Here is a 21,403-nt window from a genome sequence, read left to right on the forward strand (position 1 = left end):
GGCCGGAGCCGGCGAACTCTCTCGGGAGCCCCGGGGCTGTCCCCCGCGGGGGGGGCGGCGGTGCCGGGGAGAGGGGCAGGGCGGGGGGGCGGCGGCGGCCGGGCTGTCTGACAGGCCCCTCCGGCGCGGGTCGCGGCCGGGGCTTGTGACACGGCAAAAAAACGCTGCTGTGTGGGGAGGGGGGCGGTCTGCAGCCTGCGGGAGCTCTCGGCGGTGAAGCTGGCCTCCTGCACTTTGAAACGGGTGGGTGTGAGCTTAATGTAATTTGTTTTTTAAATCTTACTTGTGCGTTAGGCCAATCGATAGACACCCTGGCAGAAGGGGGGGGCTTTGCATTCCCTCTTGGGAGGGAGGAGGGGAGTGAAGTGCTCCCCAAAGGAATCTCTGAGCTTTTGCAGCACTGAAATGGAAACTTTCAGTGAAAGCGACCAGGCCTGCAGCAATCAACACCCTGCTCTTCGGTACAGAATATTCTAAATATTTGTCTGTTTCTCAGTTTGTGGAAAGTGGCTCCAGAGACAAGGAGCCATTGCTCACAGTGCAGATTTTGTGACTGTTCATCACATCTCTGGTTCTGTGTCCGTCACAGGTGTTTATTCCATCTCTGAACAGGTTGCACTTTGCTTGTGCTTAGTAACTGCACCTTAACAAGGTGTAACACAGCCAGATACCAGGACCACAGCCCAGCTGGCACTTAAAGACCCTGACTTCATTCTTTCCAATGTTACAGGGCAGGTGGGAGAAATCTCCTTCTGTTGCCCAGAGTCGTTTTTTCTCATTTCACTGAGAAACTTCTGAAGAAACTAGGCTGGATCCTAAGACCTTTCAAGGAATCACTCCAATGGAACTTAAGTGGCTTTTCATTGCTCGTGGCTGAGTCGTGAATCACTACGGCAGCAAGTCCGTGTTCTGTGCGGTCTTCAGCGACCCGTAGAGAGGCTGTTCTAGATGAACACCCTGCACCTTCCCAGAGGAGACCACGAGCTGCTCTTCAGTTGTTGATTTCTTTCTCGGCATGAAGTATTGCACTAGGCCAGTTGTGTGTTAACTGCCTCCTGGATGAGGCCATGCATTGCTTTTTTCAGTGGCTAACAAAGCGCCGTGGCCTTGATGGTATGTGATGGCTGAGAGCTTTGCTGTTAGCCATGGGTTATCTACGTGATGCAGTTAAATTGAGAGGTCTTGCAGCTGTGTTTGTCTTGACCCGGTCGTCTGTTACCAAAGGCCTCTCATTGCAAAAACATCTCGTTGAATATCTGGTAATATTATTGCCTGCTGGCAGTTGAATAATCTTTGAATAACCTGTTTATGTAGAAGAAAATAATTACTTGCTGGTCAGTTGCAGCTTGTTGAAACTATTTTGTATGTTGCAAGTGCCACCCTATGTACCACTCATCTGATCAGAAGCAGGTGAAATGTGAAAGTAGGATCTTTTGGACAGTATTAGGCTAAAATGTAGCACTAACTGAAAGTTGATTTGAATCGGTGCTGTGTGGGTGCCATCGTCATGTTTGTGGGCTGAATATGTGACAACCCCAAAACCACATGTGAAGGAGACGCAATATTAAATAATCCTAGCTGTGCTCACTCTGATTTTGTTGTTTTTGAGTTCTTTATACTTGAAAGAATGTGTTGGGTTTCCGTGAGCCCACGACTTGAGCCTGAACTGGAAGATTTCAAAATCTTCCAAGCTGCCAACTTCAGGCCAGGCGCTGCAGCGTCGATCCCTTCCTGCTATCTTTCACGCTGGAAACAAGTGTGTTGGGAAATGTGGGCTCTGCACATGTTCGTGGCAGCCCAATGGCCTACATTTTTGTGCAGTGAGTTGTACGCTGCCTGTTGAATGTGATAATTTTTTTTTCATCAGTATTTGTGGGATGAAAAGAATTGTTGCCAAGTGCTAAAATATTTCCCTCCTAAAGTACTTGATTTGAGTTCTGTAGAGGCTTTGTAAGGGAGTAGGGCAAGTGCTAAAATATTTCCCCCCTGCCCCATAAAAGTACTTGATTTAATCGAGTTCTGTAGAGGCTTTGTAAGGGAGTAGGTAGTCTTCTCCTGCACAGAATGGCAGGACCAAATTGTCACTGGTGACTTGTTGCCAAATGTGACTGAAGATGGTTTCATTGCTCAGTGGATGGATATTTGCCTCGCCACCCGAGTGATCTGTGATGGAATTTCCTGGCTGAGAGTCAGGTGGGATGTAAAGGCCGTTACACCTTCTCTGGAGGTGATGGCAGAGCTTTCACTGAGTGTGTTTAGTGCTGTGTTTGCCTGAACTATGCTGACCTGGTACATAGATGTCAGCTTTTATACTACTTCTGGCCAATGCTGTAGCCTTTTCTGAATATTACTTTTCCTTTAAGGGAGGGAGGGAATGAGCGGAGGAAAAAAATTCAGTTGTAGTTCTTGCTTCGTGGGTTGGTATGGCATCTCTGGCTTAACGTTTGAACTCTTTCAAAGTTTAATCTCACGCTTAAGACTAGTAATCAAATTTACTAAATTCAGTTCTCGTAAGAACCATAAAACTAATATCAAGCTGTGGAATACAGTGCTTAGTTATTAATAACTAAATAATTCAGGACAGGGAAGACTTTCCCTATCGATGACAGTAACTGCATTCCTCCAGGTCACTGGTGTGTGAGATGACATAAGAGTGAGAAATCTGGAATGCCTTTGAAAGAAATGAGTTGTACATTGCGTTCAGTGTTTGTGCTGGACTTGCTTTGGGGGTTTTTTGTGGCCTCTTAAATATTTGTGAAGTATGAAAAATTATTTTTTCAAGTGAATGCTATGTCTTTGAGATGGTCCTTCCTGCATCTTCTGCATCACACCTCAAGCGAGTGGATTAGTTGGTGGATCACAGGTGGTAGTTGATCTGTCCACCTGCTCCTAGGCAGGGTGGCTTTTCTTCTGTGGCATTTGGGGAGCAGAGAGAGAGAGAAAGGATGTTTGCTCCCGTTTTGAGTAAAGGGATCATAAAATAAGCAGAGCTGCCTGTACTTTGGGCAAAAATGGATTTCTGTCAGACTGTCCTTGAGTCCTGTTCGTATTGACAAAACAGTGTCTTGCTTGGTTCTTACCCTCTCCTGTTCTCCTGGGAAGTCTCATTTTCAATACAACAAATGCTTTCGCAGCACTTACTGGGCCCTTCTTCATACGTGTGCTGTTCTTCTTGTAACCTGCCATATGTACTGTCTGAACCTGAATTTCTGGGAATGCTATGAAGAGGAAAGGCTGTGGCTGGGTGAGCCTGTAGTGTGCCATCTTGGGTACTTTTGAAAGTGGAGGAATATCCTGAGACTTACTGAGAGTCAGCATGCTGTATATTTAAAATCCCTTTCTATTATCAGGTTCTAACTTAAAATTTCTAGGGGAATGGAGGGGTCTTAAGACATGTTTCTCTATCCCCTTGCAGAGTACTTTTTCAGATCATCCTCAAATAGATTTAGGGCTTTGTGATTACTGTAGTATCAAACTTAAATGGTTGTTGGTGGTTTTGCTGTTTCCTACAGAGCTTTGGAGAAATAGCCATCACACAAGCTTGAATATTCCACTTGATGACTGGGAAGAGCAGCAGAAGCACTAGGATTGTCTCGAGAGTTCAAGTGACAGTGTCTTATTGTTTTATGTCCTGCTAATACCTAGAATTGGTGATTTTACTGGTTGCTGTTCTTTTGCAGGACAGCACGGAGAGATTCTTCCCAGACACTAGGCTCTTGCTCTTGAAAGCTGAATTCTGCAGATCTTGGTGTTTGAATCCTGCTGTGCCCAGCAGAGAAGCTTATTTAAAAGTGTTTTGGTATTACACCATTTTAAAGGGTGTTAAAGGTGTAGGAGGACAGACGTGCAAGGTATAGGAAAACACAACTCCATGGGTTATTTTGTTTGGTTTTCTTGGCTTTAACATTGCAATTTGTAGCTCAGGTTTGCATTGTGTCCTTTAAAGTGTTTGTTGGAGAGCTTTATTTGGGGGAAATGAGATGCAGAAACAGTTCTGTGATAGGGGTGCTTTTCTTCTGTTTATTTCAGGCCTTACTAAAATAAACGTGTTGGGTTCAGAAAAAGGAAAGAAAAATGAAGACTGACATAGAGCGGGACAAAAGCCCTGGCTAGCAGTACATTACTCAAGGTCATTTAGTCAGATAAGGGCTAGGTCTGCTTACTTTTGCTGTGTTCTAACTTTGGTGCTTATCTCCCTGCTGAACCAATGGTAAAAACTGAGGTTCCCATTTTTAAGTTGTAACATAAGAAGTTAAAATATATTTTAACAGTTACATCCACTTTAAAAGCTCAACTCTTAATTTTGCAGGGTATTTTTTCCTGCTGCAGTGAGGTGGCGCGTTGTCTGTGTGTAATCTGGTGGCAGCTGGGAGGCTTTAGAGATAAGGGTGCAAGTTTAAATAGAGGAGGGGAAAGAGAGGGAAAAAAAAAAAGGAAAACTTCCCAAAAGCTGATAATGTAAAAATTGCTTTGACTTTCTTATTTTGCCCTTTACTTGGAGAGTTTTGTGCCAGGACAATAATGGTGTGCTGAGCACGAGGAGGGGTTTGCAGAGCCCTCCTGCTCTGGGAAGGGACAGCCTTAGTGCTGGTGATCTGTTTGTGCACACCTTTGTGTTTCATGCTACCTTCCTTCTGCTCTCCACAGACCACTTTTTTTCTTTCCCTTGAACGTGCAGTGTGTGATTTCAGCTCCAAACTATCAGCTAGCAGTTTCCACAACATGCACACCTTTGTGTTTCATACTACCTTCCTTCCACTTTTTTTTCTTTCCCTTGAACTTGCGATGTGTGATTTCGGCTCCAAACTATCAGCTAGCAGTTTCCACAACTTAGAGATTTTTTTAAATAACTACTTAGAGAAGGAGGGTTCATGAAGGTCATGTCAAAATCAAATGTTCTAAAATGTGCCAGAGTATGTTATACCTGACACAGTTCTTTTTGGCATACATTTGTAAGTTATTAGGTGAAAGCTGTTAATAGATCGTTATGAAAGAAACTTACATTTATTTTTCAGCCTGGAAGTAGTCAGGAAATGTCTGTGCTCTTTGTACCTCCCTTAAAATCCTCTGCATCCCACACGTAAGGGATGTGGGCAGAGGGCTGGAATCATGGATATAGTACAGTTTTCAACAAAAAAAATCAAGGCATCACCTGGCACTCCCTAGTGTGGAGTGGCCCTGGGGTAGTCTGTGTTAAGGCTTTCAGAATCAGCTTTCTGTGGCCCTGTTAGGTTTTGGAGATGATACACAAGGTGCTTGTCATCAAAGCTTTGCTATATGATCGCTGTGCTGGTCCTGCAGGAAGATTTTTATTCTCTAGCTCCTGGCATTTCTGACACAACAAAGTTGTTGACTTTCTGAAAGAGGACAAGAAGGAATGTGCTATGAGAAGAAAATGGTCAAAACTTGGAGCTCTTTTCATGCAAGGCAGTGAAGAGAATGTGTTCAATTCTCTTTCTAAAAGCAGTGCCCTCAATCTTTCAAGATTATTTCAAATAGCTTTTTTTCAGTACCCTGTGGTTCTGAATCTTGGGCAGTTGTTTATTCCACTGCAGCAGCAGATAGTGTCAACAACCAGAGTTACTGTAGATGTCTTTCTGTTGCAGTAAAACTCAAATTTTAGAAACATCTTTGGTTCTATTTGTCGTTTGCCCTTGTCTTCATTTAAAACAGATCTGTGTAAAATGCTCTTTTATCTGTTCTTGTTGCTTATTCTCTGGTGAAATCCCGGTTATAATAGAGTGAGATCAGACTCTTAGTAAAGAATCCTATTCAATGGTTTTCTTTTTACTGGAAAAGGAAGCAAATGCTGCAGAATACTCAGTGCTTTATATTTGTTCTGTAACTACTTTGTTCTGCACTTACTTATTACAGCAAAGTACTTTATGTAGGCGAGGGGTGCTGTGAGGCTGCAGTGTGCCTGTCCCTGAGGGGGGTATTAACTGGGGTGCAGAACTAATGCACCTGCATGTTCCTAGAGTGGGCTCATGTCAGTTTGCTTGGAGAGTAGGGGAAAGAAAGAGCTTGCTTCTCTCAGCATCTCTCTGTACAGATGTCTCCCAAATTTCATTAGAGACGAGCTTAACTTTTCACTTTTAATTAAGCGCTGTTTAGGTCTCTCTCTCACCTGGTTTATTTGCTTCCCTTAGTCCTCATACTGTGATACCTGACTGTCTCCTCATTCTCATAAACATCCTTCTTGCATCGTGCCTTGACAGGGAATGGCTGTTACCCCCTGCATGGGGTGGAAGCAGAGGCACACGGAGTGTTAGTTGACTTCGTGCTATATTGATGGCTGCAGGAAATGGAAACTAATTCTGGGCTAACAGTTTGCCCACTGCCTTATCCTTCATACAGTAAACACAGGGCGGATCCAGTATCTTTGACGAGAAGTTCCCAAACCTGTCCTTGTGCTGTGTATTTTCATGTTCTTCTCCCTCTGCTCCCCCGCTGCTGTGCAAGTGTGTGTTTCTATGTTTCTGGCTATTCATGGGCACAGGAGGAAGCATGTGTCCTCCTACGTGGTTATGGTGGTGGCAGCCTCTCCATAAAGTTGGTGAGCTAGTTTCAACTCTGCAAGATTTAGCTTGTCAGCTTGTTTGAGTGAACAAACCTGAATATAATGTTCCAGGGAGTAAATACCTACTTATGATCAGGAAGAGGAACTGGGTAAATGTGTTCTTAATTAAACAAATATTAAAAGCAAGCAGAAAATTGTTTACTTTACAAATGAAGCACTGATGTCTTTGAACTGTTACAAAACCACCTATATAGTAAATAGCTGAGAGACTGGGGCAAATGCTTTATTGCAAGAAAGAGTGTTTAGCTCTGGTGGCTGAAACTTCAGGTATGCTAATCATACTTTTATCCCCTGGTTTTATAGATTGCTGCTAAAATTGGAGATATTCCTCACTTGAATAATTCTACAACACTTGTGGACCCATCCGTCTACGGTTATGGAGTGCAGAAACGGCCCCTGGATGATGGAGGTAAGCTGGCTGTGATTAGTCAATCTTGTGGATGCAGCTCCTGAAATTTATCTATGGAAGCAGGTGTCTGCTTTAAGGACAGCAATCAGTGCATCTTTCTGGGTATAGAAATTTCATACAAGATTCCTTGTGCTGTTTAGTCTTGCCTATCGATAGCACAGGGCTCCTAAGCATTAGTATTATTAATGTGAAGCAATTATTTCTTAGTTCATGGACTCTGGGAATTAGCAAAGAAATTGTGTAGTTTAAATCTTGTTCTATGCTAGTTGGGGCAGGGGGGAAGGAGGGGGATGTGCTTACTGGAACTGTGCTGGAGCCTGTCTATAGAGTAGCAGGTATACATAGTAAAGCTGTTCCTCCCTGACAATCCTTGTTTTCTGAGAGGAGGCAGTGTACAGGGACAGTACTACATGGGCTCCTTTCCATGGGTAGCATGGTCACAGCACAGTAGTTGAGCTGCTGTCAAGAGTTCTGATTGCTTTGTCCATGAATTTCAAGGAGAAAAGATATTGCTGTAAGTTGATGCAAGCTGGAAGGGAAATTTACATATTAGTCTTAGCTTTTTTCATAATTATTCTTTGAGAATTCTTAAATCTCTGAAGTATTTAACATTGGCCACAGCCAAAGAATTATTTACTGGTAACTGTAATGAGCTAATATTGTGTTACAATTTTAAAATATGTTATTAGTTTCTTTGGCAGGAACAACAAAAATGTTAGAACAGGTGTTTTCTTTTTTATAAATCTAATGATATGCACTGTTACAAGAAGTGTTTAAACCGTGTTATCTGCTGCTGTATACATACAAAGAGCTCACCTTTTCCTGTGGCTGGTTATAAAAACCAAATGTGGCTATGTCTTCCTTTTCCTATTTCCTCTAGTGTTTTTATTGACACGGGTAGCCCTGCAGGGTGATTCTGTCCCCCACAGATAGGTTCAGGAGTACTGAGGAAATAAGCAAAATTGCTGCCTACCACTTCATTTTGAAAATAATTTTTTTTGTCTGATACGAAGGCTGAAAATACTGCAGGTCTGCTTCTCCTTCTGAAAAAACGTGCTGGAGGATGGGGAGAAGTTGCTTTCACGTGGAGCCTCTGGGTTGCTAACGTTACTGTTTTCTGAGCACGTGCCACAGCCCACTTTGTTCTCTGGTGTTGGCTCTGTTTGAGGAAGAGGTTGCTGCTGCTTTGGTTTGATCTTTTAGGAAAGAATGGGTTTGTCTGGGTGAGCCCCTCTGCCTTGTGTCTCAGACTGGAGCATCACTATGTTCATGAGAAGCCTGAGGCCTGGTATTACTGGTATGTGCTGGTTTCTGTCCGGGAAGGTGCTCAGCAGGCTGTTCAGCGTGTAATGCCCAGCAACTCTGAGCTGTGTCTGGATAGCTTAGATAAGTGGCTGGATGTGAAAAAGAATAAAAATAGCCTTCTAGGAACTAGTCATTCATAACATTAGCCTCGCCTGTTTCTTTCATTGATTCATCCGACTGAACTGAGAAATCTGACCTCACGACAAAATGGGTTTGGCTTTTTTTTTATGAACTTTTAACACGTGAAATGGTCGTAGCATTTAATGACAGCGCAAGTTAAACTTTGTACTTAAACTTTTACTGGTGAGCCCTAGTACTTGCTGAGCTTTGTTTGTGTTGACACAAACCATGTCAATACAGTTGCAGTCTGGGCTATAAATGTGTGTTACTGCTGGTTTCTTGTGTTGTGACAGATGACTCCATGGAGCAGGTACCATTCCGGAGTGACTGTGCCCTGGCTCCTCTCTTGGCACTGGTTCTGCTGATGTAAGGACCTGCAGGTGTTTGCTCACCCTGTAGTTCAGCACTGAGCCTTGTCTATAACTGTTTTTAAAATAGCTCCAGGGCTTTATAACTGCCCGATTCCCTTCCCAAAAATCTGATCTGAAAGATCTTAGGGGAGAAGAGAAATGATGGAAGTAATATTTTTTTAAAGGGCTGGAATTTTGCAAAGAAATGGGAATTGTCAGGGTAGGAGCAAGGATTGTATCGCTGCTTTCAGTTTTGGTCATCTTGGGTTTTATTTCTAATGACATTAATAGGTCCTGTACTGAAATTCAGCTGTGTGAAGAGTTGCCCACCTAACCACAGAGTCCTCCTGCACTGCTCTCTAACTGCAGCCTGGCAAAGGGATGCCTGAAGCTGCCAGTGCTACTTGCTCTGTATTTGTTTGTGGTAGGATCTATACTTTAGTCTTAGGCTACCTGCTCTTGCTGCCGTGATGTTAAAAGTCTATAAATGCAGCTTTAGCTTTAAGCATCTGGAAGATGGCAATTCCCTTCAAATTAGGAAAGCACTTCCCATTTGGATAATGGTTTATTTCTCGGTTTAGCAGTGAACAAGGGATGTCAGGATTGCATGCCCATATTCTTAGCCATTTTCTGCTTGCCTGTGAACCACAGTGTGAAGACATTGTTGTCAAGAAGTGACTATTTATGTTGTTATGCATAGTCTAGAAATTTTATAGTGCGGGGGTTTGGATACACTCTGCTATTCTGGATAGCTTAGAAACAAATTTGGTGGTAACTCTTTGAATTGTTTACCTCTGTATAGCGCGTATTCACGGCTGGATGCAGGTCTCGCTGTTTCCTCATCCCCGTGTAGCTGTTAGAAAATTACTTCTGTTCCTAATGCTCCTGAAAAAATTGGGTCCAGAGGAAGTATTTAAGGTGACAAGAAAAATGTCTGTCTTTCAGGGAAATCTAATTCTGCCTGTCCATTTCTGTAAACAGCTGCTGGTGTGGCTGATTGATGTCAGCTTAGGAAGTGGTCTTAAGACAGGGTGACGGTGCGCTGGTCAAAACAAATTCAGCTGCTTTTAGAGCATTTCCAGGAAAAATAGATTTGTTGTAGTATTGGAAATCAGAATGTCTGAGTGCCTTTTGTGCTTCCCTTAACATGACCCTCATCTGAAAGGAAGATCTGCTGGGATTGGCCCCGGTGACCTGGCCTATTGGTATCAGATGGAGACTGATTATTTCTCTTTTCCCTGGCTGCTTTATTTCCCCTTTCTGGAAACAGCTTTAAAGTAATGCTGCAAATAGTTATAGTCCAGGAAGGAGATCAGGTTTATTTGTACTGCTTGTGGGAAGTCACAGTCGGCATTTCTATGGCCACTTGCTTTCGTTAATGTTTCTCAGTGAAGGTGAGAACTAGAGATGGGGTTGGTCTGAGCTGTGGAGAGACCTGGTGGCATCTTGCTGAGGATAGATCCCAGCCTTCCTATTAATGGCAAACAGCTGTTCCTGGCCTCCTTTCTAATTAATGGGTCCCTCTGATTACCAGCACAATTTAATAAGTTTATTTAATGCTAAATAATCCTTAAAGAAACAGTTTCCTTTTGTTCTAAGGAAGCAGGGATCTGGTCTGCTGGAGAGAAGACTGATTGCCAGAGCGTTAGCCTTTGTTTGCCCTGGTTTTGACTGCTTTGAAGAAGTTTCCAGTGATACATGTAGGGTTAAGCAGCAGTGTTGCAGCTGAAGGCTGGAGCATCCTTTGAGTCTGTGGGGAAAAAAAAAAAGATGAGAGACCTTGGAGAAGCCTCACACCCCACTCTCCCCACCTCCTGCTTCCCCAGGCTTCTGTGGTGCATCCAGATATGAAGATGGCCAGTTTTGGTGTAATAAAACCTGATTGTAGTAGAGCCGAGGGGCTCAAACACAACACGATCCTGTTGTACAGAATACTTTATTCTTTTGCTCTGACATGTTTTCAATAAAAATAGTGATGGGCAGAAGGAAATCTTATCCCTGTCTTACTGCTGATGAAAGTTAGTAGTGGTGCTCCTTGACACATCTGTAGCAGCAGCAGGACCAGGGCAAAAGACCAGAGGTCTCAGCAAAAGGTTTAGTGTGATACACAAAATGCCCCTGTTCTTCAAAATTTTAACTTTACAGATAGCAGTTTTTTAAATAAGGCAGTTTAAGGGAGGGGAAAAAAAGATTTATAGTAAAGGCAGTCATGAAAATTATTAGGTTTTGACTATTTAATTAAAGAAAAACCTAGCAATATTTAATTAGGGTAACTAATATCTTCCTTGTAGCTTTCTGAAATGTATGATGATCCCATTTTGGTTCAGAAGTATAAAAGGCAACTGTGTTCCTCTCCAGGAGATGCAGCGCTCTGATTTTATTCTAGCCATGAAGATATTCTTGAGGAGATTGCATATTCCCATCATGCACATTAATTTAGTGGGAGGCACTGCTCTGTTTTATGGGGTGGAAAAAAAATCCGCATTTGTTTTGAGTGTCTGTTAGGTAGAATTCAGTTAAGGTGAAGCCTAAAGCAGAGTGAAGAGTTATCAACCAGCAGGTGCCATTAATAGGAAATTGTGCTGATTTTATTCAGTATTTTTCCTTATTTGCAGTAAAATGACTGCAGTTACAGTTAAATTGTACTCAATAGATGTAAAAGGGGGAAATACGTACGTGGCTTGTCAGAGTTCAGCCCCTTCCCTGGAATGAAGAGGGAGATGGTGGAACAACACAACATCAGCATTCAGTATTGCAGGGAGCATGGACTGCCCCAGCCCTGCCTCTCCATCAGCCCTTGTCTTTTGGAGCAAAATGGGCATGTTGGGGAAGGAATGGACCTTTAGGTTGTTGGAACTGGGAGCCACGTTGTTTCTTTTTTTTTTTTTCTTCTTAAAACAGAGAGAAATCATAACTGACTTAAAGTAAATCACTCCCAGCTCTCTCCATCTGCCTTCTGCCTCAGCTCTTGCAGAGGTTATCTGTGAAATGTGGAAGGAATGATCTTGCACATAAGTTATTGCAGCTTAATTTTTCTTTAAACTAATTTGTGCAATAAATATACAGCAAGGCTGATATCTGCCCCGGGTGGTTCGTAGGATGTTTGCATAGTACTTGGAAGAGGTTGGAGACACTGTTACATACATCTAGAGCTTTATTTCCCTGACTGATTTAACTTCTTGTGCTCGTACAGTTTTCCCCAAAGAAGTTGTCTTTTTTCAAGTGTAGGATTGTGTTACAAAATGAAGGCTCTTTGGCTCCTTGTGTGAACTTCAGGAGTTGATTATAGGATGTGTATCTGTCTCATAATTTGTGGGCAGCGGCTGCAGTGGAAGAGACGGGCTAAGAGAGCTGTTAACGGCGAATTGAAATGCGAAGTGGGTATTTAAATACAGCCTTGTAGTGTTAAGACCACTTTTTCTGGCATCTTGGGATAATAAGTGGCCTGGTCCCTGGCGAGGGCAATCCCATACGTCAGCTCAGGGGTAGCCACCAGACCTATTGCGTGTAGTTAAAATATTCAGAGCACAGTTTGGGGCAAGATGGCGAGATCCTGCATTTGTTTGGCCGTATTTGCTCAGCTCTGCAGTAGTAGCTTATCAGCGAGAGCAAATATTCCCCATTACATCACCCACCTTTTTCAACTGCAGTATTGATAGTTATCAAATTAGAGCTTTTTATATTCAAGGCGAGAATATGCAAAGACAAATCTAACAGAGTCGATAACGCAGCAGTTGTCTTATCACCGAGCTGGGGAGAGTAATAAAATATATATGCTGTCAATATTTTGGTCCTGAACTATTATGAAGGTATTGACACGCAGCAGAAATACAGTATTGACTCTCTTTGTCTATTTTATTTGAGTAAAGTGTTTGGCCACAAACTTTATGCATTTTTCTGCCGGATTTAGAGAGTGTGGGATGCATCCGCTTTCTAAACCTGCCGGCTGATTGCCAATTTATTTCAGGTCAAAGAATGTGCAGGTTTCTGCAAGGGAGTTTGACACTGCATCTTTATTATCACAGCTCACATGTTGGCCGGTTTCATTTGTTTCACTACTCGTGCCCTCCAGGCATGCAATATAATCTTTCAACTGGTTGTTAGGACCAAATGGTCTGGTTTTTAGCTGGTTTGCTGCAGGCAAAGTCCAGTAGGAAGCCCAGCAGGGCATGTGTTCCCACTTTGCATGAGTTGGTCTAATGATATTTTCCCCATTAACGTTTGGAAGAAAGATCTAATCTGTGGGGGTTAGCAGGGGGGGGGAGCAGAAATCTGTTTGAGGGTTTTCAGCTGGGGAGATAACTGCTAATCATAAATGGACCCTAGCTAACATCGCAGATATGCCTGGAATGTGTGTGTTCAGTAAAATGTGGTGATTTTTTTTTTCTTCTTAAATACTGTTTGGGTGCCACGAGGTTACTTAACAGAGCCATTCCTTTAACAGGTCTCCGTGTAGGTGGGCTCCATGGAGCACAGATAAGAGACACAGAGAGAAGTATGTACAAGAACTCTGTCATGCCTTTTGCCTAGACTGAATCTCGCAGCTCAGCTTTTATTTTTTGTTTTTTAATACATACCAGTCTGCTTGAAATGTCTCTTCTCCCTCCTCCTTCGCCCCCCTCTTTTTTTCCCTTTTTTTACTACTTTGGGTTTAATTTGGGAAGGGGAGGGGGGAGTTAGTTGCAGGGATTTGGATTTGGGCAGGCAGGATTTTCTCCCATGTCTCAGCATGGGGAGACGCGGATCAATTCCCTATCCTGTGTTCAGCTGGACACTGGGTTATGGTGTGTGTTGATCAAGAAATCCCCTCCTGTTTTATACCACATAACGCATTCATTTCAGCCACTGAACCTAAATTACTGTTTTGCTTTTCTTTCTTTTTTGATGAAATGGTAAGAACTCTTTTTCTATAGGGATGAAGTTAGTTTATCCGTGCTAATGCTTTGATTTTTTTCCTTTTTTCTCTCTCTGCCACAGTAGGTAACCAGTTAGGGGCCCTGGTACATCAAAGGTAAGCAGTGGGTTATGTTTTATTATTTATTGATCAATTCTAATTGTTTATTGATCCACCATCTGTAGTAGTGTTAGGAAGTTAGAGGTTGAGAATGTGGAGAAACTGTCAGCTTAGGTTTTCTCCAGGCTGGGGTTTCTGCTAATGCTTTAAGGCTGTTTATTGTTTTGAAGAAAGAAGAGTTGATGTGAAACTTGGATTTGGTTCCTGTAAATCTGCAGGACTGAGAAGAATAAATTCTCTCTCCTCTCCCTTTCCCTGCCTGGGATACGGGGAGAAAGAAAAAGTAAATAAAGCACTGGCACTTTGACAAAAGTTGGAAGTATTAAATGGGCAGGTAGATTTTTTTTTTTATTATCATTATTTGTTTGTTTTGTTGATGTCATATGACCTGAGATGACTCCTTTGTCAAAGATAGTTTCGGGAGACTAAAGCAAGTATGATTTGTCGTGCAGCATGTCTTAGCATCTAATAGAAAAGTAAAATTCTCAGGTTTTCTCGAATCCTGATCTTAAGGAGTTGTCTGTCTTGTTTGGAGTAGGGAGGGGAGAACATTTCTAAAGCTGGATTCACCTTTGGGCTAATAGTACTGTGTTTCCTTCTTAAGCAGCTGTTTGCTGGGGGCCTCAAAGAGTGGGCAAGGGATCCCCATGAAGGCTGTAGAACCTTCAGTTTTTAGTGGTTATGTTAAAGCTAATGTCCCGTCAGGGCAGCAGCAGCAATGTTTGCCCTGCTGCTGCCTGCCACCTCTCCTCTGCCAGGAGGGATGTTCATGTAGGGAACTGATTAGGCTGAAAAGCCTGAATTGGGGTTTTTTTCCGGGTTTGGTGGTTGGTTTTTTGCTACATTAGCTTCTTCGTCCCTCTGCAGCCATTCCTCCAACACAGGGTGGTTAATAAATGATTCAGGATAGGATGTTTTGGCAACAGGCTGGGGTTTTTTCTTGGTTTAAAAAAATATAATTCTGAACCTTCCTGTTCTGCTATGGGTATGGGTGGCACTGAGTTTGCATCTCTGCTGGTGGTCCTCAGGACAGCAGAGAGTAATTTACCTGCAGGTTAACTGATGGAGTCTAATGTGTATTTTTATACCTTCTCTAACTCATCTAAAGAAAAAATGGGAAGATTTTAATATACCTCACCACAAAACCTGCATTGGGCTTATTATGCAGGCGTTTCATTGCTTTTGAGATTGCTGAACAAATTGTATATAATGCATATCTAAGTATATTGAGTTTGCACATTCCATATTCATTGTGTCATATTTCCTACCAGATAGAAATGGCTAAGCAAAAATCCATCGAAGGTAATTCCTTTGTACTTGACTATGGTCAGGTCTTAGGAAATTGCTTTGGGCACTCTGTTTTGAGGCAGAGACACATTGAAAAAGTCCAAAGAGCAATAGATATGGAAGTCTTGAGATAATAAGACTTCAAAGGATAATTGAAGACAGCTTTTATAAATTCCAAGGAAAAGAATGATAAGGACAGGCAGGCAAAAAAATAAAAATCTGTAAATTTTGGAGGAGGCATTCAGGTCAGGATTGGCTTTGCTTAGTGTCTCCTGGCAAGAGCATATCCAGAGGTAGCAGGGGAGAGAATGTGGCTTGGAAGGTTTAGGCTAAATATTAAAGAAACTTTGCTGTTATTCCATTAAATCTGTCTAGAGCAAGAATGCCAAAAAGAGGCACTCTGTCAGCTCCACTGAAGACAGTGAAGACTGGAAATGTATCCAGTGTAGGAGAAATTAGGTGACCACGAGAGAGAGTGGTTTTGGCTGTGGTGCCGTGTTTACTTGTGTGTGCAAAAGCCTTATGCTGTGCCTGGTTTCCATGGCAGGGCCATAGTTGTCTTCCAACTTTTCTCTTTAATGACTATTTGATTTTTTTTTCTTCCTTTTTTTTTTAGGGCTGTAATAACAGAAGAGTTCAAAGTGCCTGATAAAATGGTTGGATTTAGTAAGTACCTTGGATGCTTTTGATATGTTTTTTTGATGTGTTTTCTGTGCAGGAATGCTGTTTATTCTGACATGCTCGCCAGTTTTCGTGCTTCCTAGCTTTGGATAAGCCTTATCTAATGCTGTCTTCATGGGGACCAGATGATCTGTGTTTAAAATCCAGGTGCAAAGTGTATGGAAAAGCTTGGTGTCCCACTAATAAGAACAAGACTGTGTGGTGCAAGTTACCGAGAGCTTTAGTGATCCTCTCCTTTAAATTCCCACTTGCATAGTGTGTAACAAGTCAGAAAGGAATTTGTTTCCTCTCACTGAAATATCTTGCTTCCTTACAGCATGCAAAACTGTGAGAGCTGAGGGAGGAAAACAATATTTAAATGTTAAAATAAGAGTTGATTCAAGGCAAGTTAAACAGAATTGTAAATCTCTCATACATTTGCTGCAGGGAAACACAACAAGCATGCCGTGCTCAGATGAGAATTCTTCCTAGATTTGCATTCCTGATGCTGTTCTCTTTCAAGCTTGATCCTAATTTCTTTCTTCCTCTTGATGATCATTACTCTTCCTTTCAATGGCACCTCCTGCTGCTGTGTTACTACAGTGACTGCATAGACTGTTCCACTGCTAGATCGCTGTGTATCTCTTCTGATTTGATATATGGAGAATAAAAAGGGAAATAACGGGCCGTGATAATTACCCCTTAGTGTGTGAAGTTTTGTCCTGACTCTAAAGACTCTATAAAACTGTAACTTGAATTTCTGCAAAGGAAACGCTCGCTCTTCTCCTGCCAGACCCCTTTATATATTGGTCCAGGTCCCACACATTTTGGGGGATTTCTGAGGGATGCTGTAACTCTGAAAGAAGGGTTTGTGTGCTCTGTTGGTGCATCGTCTGCGTGTTACATCTAATCCTGGTTCAGGGGCAGACAGATGAAGGCAGGTGGCAAACCCTCAGAGATACTTCTATGGGAGCATTTTGAGCCAGGCAGACAGGGAAATAACGGGCCGTGATAATTACCCCTTAGTGTGTGAAGTTTTGTCCTGACTCTAAAGACTCTATAAAACTGTAACTTGAATTTCTGCAAAGGAAACGCTCGTTCTTCTCCTGCCAGACCCCTTTATATATTGGTCCAGGTCCCACACATTTTGGGGGATTTCTGAGGGATGCTGTAACTCTGAAAGAGGAGTTTGTGTGCTCTGTTGGTGCATCGTCTACGTGTTATATCTAATCCTGGTTCAGGGGCAGACAGATGAAGGCAGGTGGCAAACCCTCAGAGATACTTCTATGGGAGCATTTTGAGCCAGGCAGACCTGTTTAACTTGACAGTTTTGCTCTTTTTTGGAGTCTGGGAAGGATGTGAATGGTGATTGGCACATAGTCCCTCCCTGATATGTCTCCTTGTGAAACAACCACGTGCCGACTCCGGGAGTTGAGAGATGGGTATTTGTTTTCACTGAGGGTTTGATAGAGCATTTCACGATGTAGCAGTTTTGTCTGAGAGCAGACCAGCCAAATAGCATGTCCTTTGGAAAGAGGTAGTAAAATATGAATTTTAAAGAAAGAAGAAAAAAAAAGTCCTTGTCTTTTTTAGTACAAATAACTGGTTTATTGGTTCAGGCTGAACAAAAAGGGGTAGTAAAATATGAATTTTAAAGAAAGGGAAAAAAAATTCTTGCCTTTTTAAGTATAAATAACTGGTTTATTGGTTCAGGCTGAACAACATCTTTTTCTAGCAGTACTCACACTAGTTCTTGCATACTGTGTATTTCCATTCCAGTGCAAGATGGGATTTTTTGTTTTGTTTTGGTGGGGTTTTTTTTGAGACGGGATTTTTTTGTTTTGTTTTGGTGGGGTTTTTTTTTCCTAAGCAAATAGAATAACTTTCGGCAGTATCTTAATGTTTTTCTCTTTATGATAAATTTGATCATGCTGTGGATGCCTCTTCTGCAATCCTGGAGTCAAACTGTTCCTTTATAGATAGCTGCAGTGGAGTAAAAGGGGGAAGGTGCTCTGCAGTTACTCAGGAAAAATGGTATGTTCTGACGCTTGTTGAACTCATTTCAGTAATCGGCAGGGGAGGTGAGCAGATCTCACGGATTCAGGCAGAGTCTGGCTGCAAAATTCAAATTGCTCCAGGTAAGAGCCTCTTTGTATGGCGGATGAACAGGTTTGAATGTGGGAGGGTGTTGTGTCCATTAGATCAGGTGCCTTGCCGTGCTCGTGACGTTATCACCGTTAACAACTGATATTCTGGGCTAACGTGCATGGGAGAGCTGTCGTAGGACTGAGACCTCCTGACTGCCGTAGAAAACAGGTTTGTCAGGTGGTTTGGGGAATGAAACAAGGAACAGTCTTTAACTAGACCCGAAATTGTAGCTGTTGAGTTTTCTCCTGATGGTACCGCTTTGTTCAGCGCAGATGGTTTGTCTCTGGTAAGTCTGGTCAGCTCCAAGTCCTGGCAGAAGACATTTCAGGAGGGTGGCAGCAGCTCTCTGTGCAACTCGCCATGCATCGAAAAAGTGGGAGCATCCATTTGCTTTGTGCTAGTGCCTGTTTGCTTAGGGGGAGACTGTACTACAGTGCTGTGCAGGAAACTGTTGATGAATGTAATCTAAGTTCACCTTTAACTGGTGGGGAAAGCTTTGAAAGAATGCAGACATCCAGCAAATCATTTAAAATATGTTGACCCTGGATGTCTTTGAATTCATTAACATGCTTTGTGTGCAGGAGAGGGGGTGCTTCCATGAATGCTTAACAGTTACTGAAACAGCTGCCATTTTTTTTTCTATTCCATGTATTAAAACTTGTCTTCTTGTTCCCTTTGTAGACAGTGGTGGGATGCCCGAGAGGCCCTGTGTGCTCACCGGGACACCAGAGAGCATTGAGTGAGTTCTGATTTAGTTTCTCTCGTTTCTCCTTCTCTCTCTTCTCCCTAATGCTGTGCTCTGTCAGTGGTGCTCCTTGGTTAGCCACACCAACAAATGTTGGCCTAGAGAAACTTGAGGGTCTCTGGAGCATAGAACCTCTTGGTCTGATGCTTTAAACTGTGCACCTCAAAGGCTTTTTTTTCCAGTTGCAGTTTGAACCCTCTGCAGAAATCCCCGTGGAATTCCCCTCCGCAGGGCAAGGTTGCTCTTAGGGCACCTAGGATGCAGTTTTCTAACTGCAGCTTTCAGGGTACCGAGCTAAGCTGTTGAAGGGCACTTCTCTTCTCCCCTTCGCTTCCCTACTCCTATTGAGATGACCATCCTTCCAGCTGAAGAAGGGCTGCATGAGGCCTCCAAAGCCTGTCGGTGCCACTCCAGAGTAGTCTGGAGGTGTTGGTGTTGCAGAGCAGCGTGAGGCCCACGGGTGCGCTTGCCTCTGCATCGCTGCCAACAAGAAGCAAAGGACTGAACCAAAGTCTTGAATTCTGATCCCTGCATGGTAGAGACACGTGGCCAGCCAGCAGGGGTTTCTACTCTTTAGGCCTATAGAAACTTTAGGGACAGTGTTTCCTCCCTCCCCCTTCCCAGGAGCTGAGTTTGAGACTCTCACAAACCAGTTGAGGACCTCCTGCTGGAACTGGATCCAGGATCCTCAGGCTTACAGGAACACACTTAACATATGGAGCTGCTCTTTCTCTCCCCAGCCTTTGGGTAGGTGGGTTTTTTAAAATCCATCTGAAAATCTTTGAGTTGCATTTGATAGTGAAAATACATGGGCACAAAAACTGTCTCTCTAAAGAGAAGACTCTCATCATTCTTCCATTCCTAAGAGATCTAAGGGTACTTAAATCTCCTTATTCTACCATAATACTGCAAGCAGTGAGCCAGAATAAATATAATTGGCAAGCTCACATTATAGGGCAGGCAATGTATTCTTGCTGATATTGAAGTGCTTTTCCCCCTTTAGCAAATGATATTTCAGAACAAGAGCAAAATATTAAAAAGCTGGGATGCCTGATGAGATGCAGTTGGGAGAAAATGGGAGAGAGGTATAGTTAAGACTTCATGGTTCAGAAATGAGTGGTTAAGCGTAGTCATGTCCAAGGCTGTCTTTTAAATAAAATATAAATAAGTAAAAAAAGTGAGAATACTCAATTTCTGAAGCAGAGCAAGGTGTTGAGGGTATGGAATTAGATGAAATTTAATTTACTTTTGTGGTGAAATTCTTAAGGTTTTTGTTTGTACTGTTTTTTCAGGCTACTTGTAGAAAAAGAAAATCAAGTAAGAAAACCAGTCTAGATGTCAGACTTCTTTTGTAGTCTCTGTATTATCACTAAAAGAATTTTATGCAAAATATGAAGATAGATTAATAGAACCTATTAAGATTCTTCCAGAATACTACAAGTGGTCTGCCAGAAATCCTGCTTTTTGCCTTGTGTTATGAGGAAAGTTAGGGGAAAGCAGTGCTCTGATCTGTGTGCAGCCTCAGGTCACCACCCCTTGAGCTGTCTTGGGTGAATGTTGGTGAGAGATGACTTTATACTGTTTCTTCAAATCTCCAGAGAGAAGACAGCCCTCCTAGGGTGCCTGATATGGCTTGGGGTGAAGTGGAAAGAGGGAAAGACACTGCTTTAGGCTGAATAGGGAACCAGTGCCTTTCTTCTGCCTACTTGGAGAAGGGTTATTGGAGAAGAGCAGGAAAGAGATGTGTTGGTACTAGGGGTCTTCAAGGTGAAGGGAACCCTTATCAGCTACCTCTGACATGCTAAAGATTTTAGAGAAGGTATCTTTAATCTCCCAAATGCTTCTTTGTGTCTGTCTCTTCTCACCAGGAGTAGAAGAACCCAGTCTTTCACTGGTTGTTGCTGCTGCAGTATCCTTGCCTCGCTTCGCGGTGTAGCTTCAGCACCTACTGCTTGGGGCAGAGGCTGTGTTAGAACAGTGTTCTGGTGCTGCTGGTAAGAGCAGGCAGAGAAGAGCAAGGCAGTTGCCTGTGACTGATCAGAGAGTGGTTAAACAATGTGCTGTGCTACTATCAGAGCAGTGTGTGGTTATTGTCTTGACAAAGACAAACAGAGCTTGAGTTTTACCAAATATTGTGTGTGTATATATATATGTATGTTGAAAAAAGCTTAGAATAAGTTTAGAACATAGAGCATCTTCATTCAAAATAAGCACCCCAAATGCTGTAGTTCAACTGTTATCCATAACTTCCAAAGAGCATGCTGCTGCTCTTCCTTCTCTCTTCCCCTTTCAAAAGTCAGACTGCTTATAAGTAATCATGATAGGGGAAAATATACATCAGATTAAAAAAAAAAAAAAAAAAAGCAAACATTGTGCTAACTGTGGTTTCCTTCATCTTTTCACCTCTTCTCCTCTCCCCAATCGCTTCCCATTTCGATGGTTCCTGGTCTCTTGGTCACGTGGAACAATGTTGTCTAATGGTTGTTTCCCTCGATTCTTTTCCAAAGACAAGCAAAACGGCTACTGGGGCAGATTGTAGATCGCTGTCGGAACGGACCTGGTTTTCACAACGATGTTGATGGCAACAGTACGATTCAGGAGATTTTGATCCCGGCATCCAAAGTGGGTCTAGTCATCGGCAAAGGAGGTGAAACAATAAAACAGTTGCAGGTGCGCAAGATGCATTTACTTTAGGGCTCTCTTCCCCACTGCAGCTTCTCTAGATGAACAAGAGCGTGCTGAAATGGAGAGCCTTAAATGCTCTAACCTTCTACAGCAGGGACTA

The 21,403-nt window shown here is 42.7% G+C and overlaps 1 protein-coding gene across 1 annotated transcript in view; it reads left to right on the top strand.

Moving 5' to 3' along the window:
• The first annotated feature begins 6,648 nt into the window (after positions 1-6,648).
• The window catches only part of FUBP3 (far upstream element (FUSE) binding protein 3), a 38,243-nt gene continuing 23,488 nt past the window's right edge, over positions 6,649-21,403 (top strand). The window contains exons 1-8 of the mRNA XM_014942729.1: positions 6,649-6,669; positions 6,884-6,989; positions 13,209-13,259; positions 13,742-13,775; positions 15,682-15,731; positions 17,792-17,863; positions 18,555-18,612; positions 21,126-21,288. Coding sequence (XP_014798215.1) covers positions 6,649-6,669; positions 6,884-6,989; positions 13,209-13,259; positions 13,742-13,775; positions 15,682-15,731; positions 17,792-17,863; positions 18,555-18,612; positions 21,126-21,288 — 555 coding nt within the window. The remainder of the gene's footprint in view (positions 6,670-6,883; positions 6,990-13,208; positions 13,260-13,741; positions 13,776-15,681; positions 15,732-17,791; positions 17,864-18,554; positions 18,613-21,125; positions 21,289-21,403) is intronic.

The sequence above is a fragment of the Calidris pugnax genome, unplaced genomic scaffold (assembly GCF_001431845.1).
Source record: "Calidris pugnax isolate Ruff unplaced genomic scaffold, ASM143184v1 scaffold102, whole genome shotgun sequence".
NCBI classification, from domain to species: Eukaryota; Metazoa; Chordata; class Aves; order Charadriiformes; family Scolopacidae; genus Calidris; species Calidris pugnax.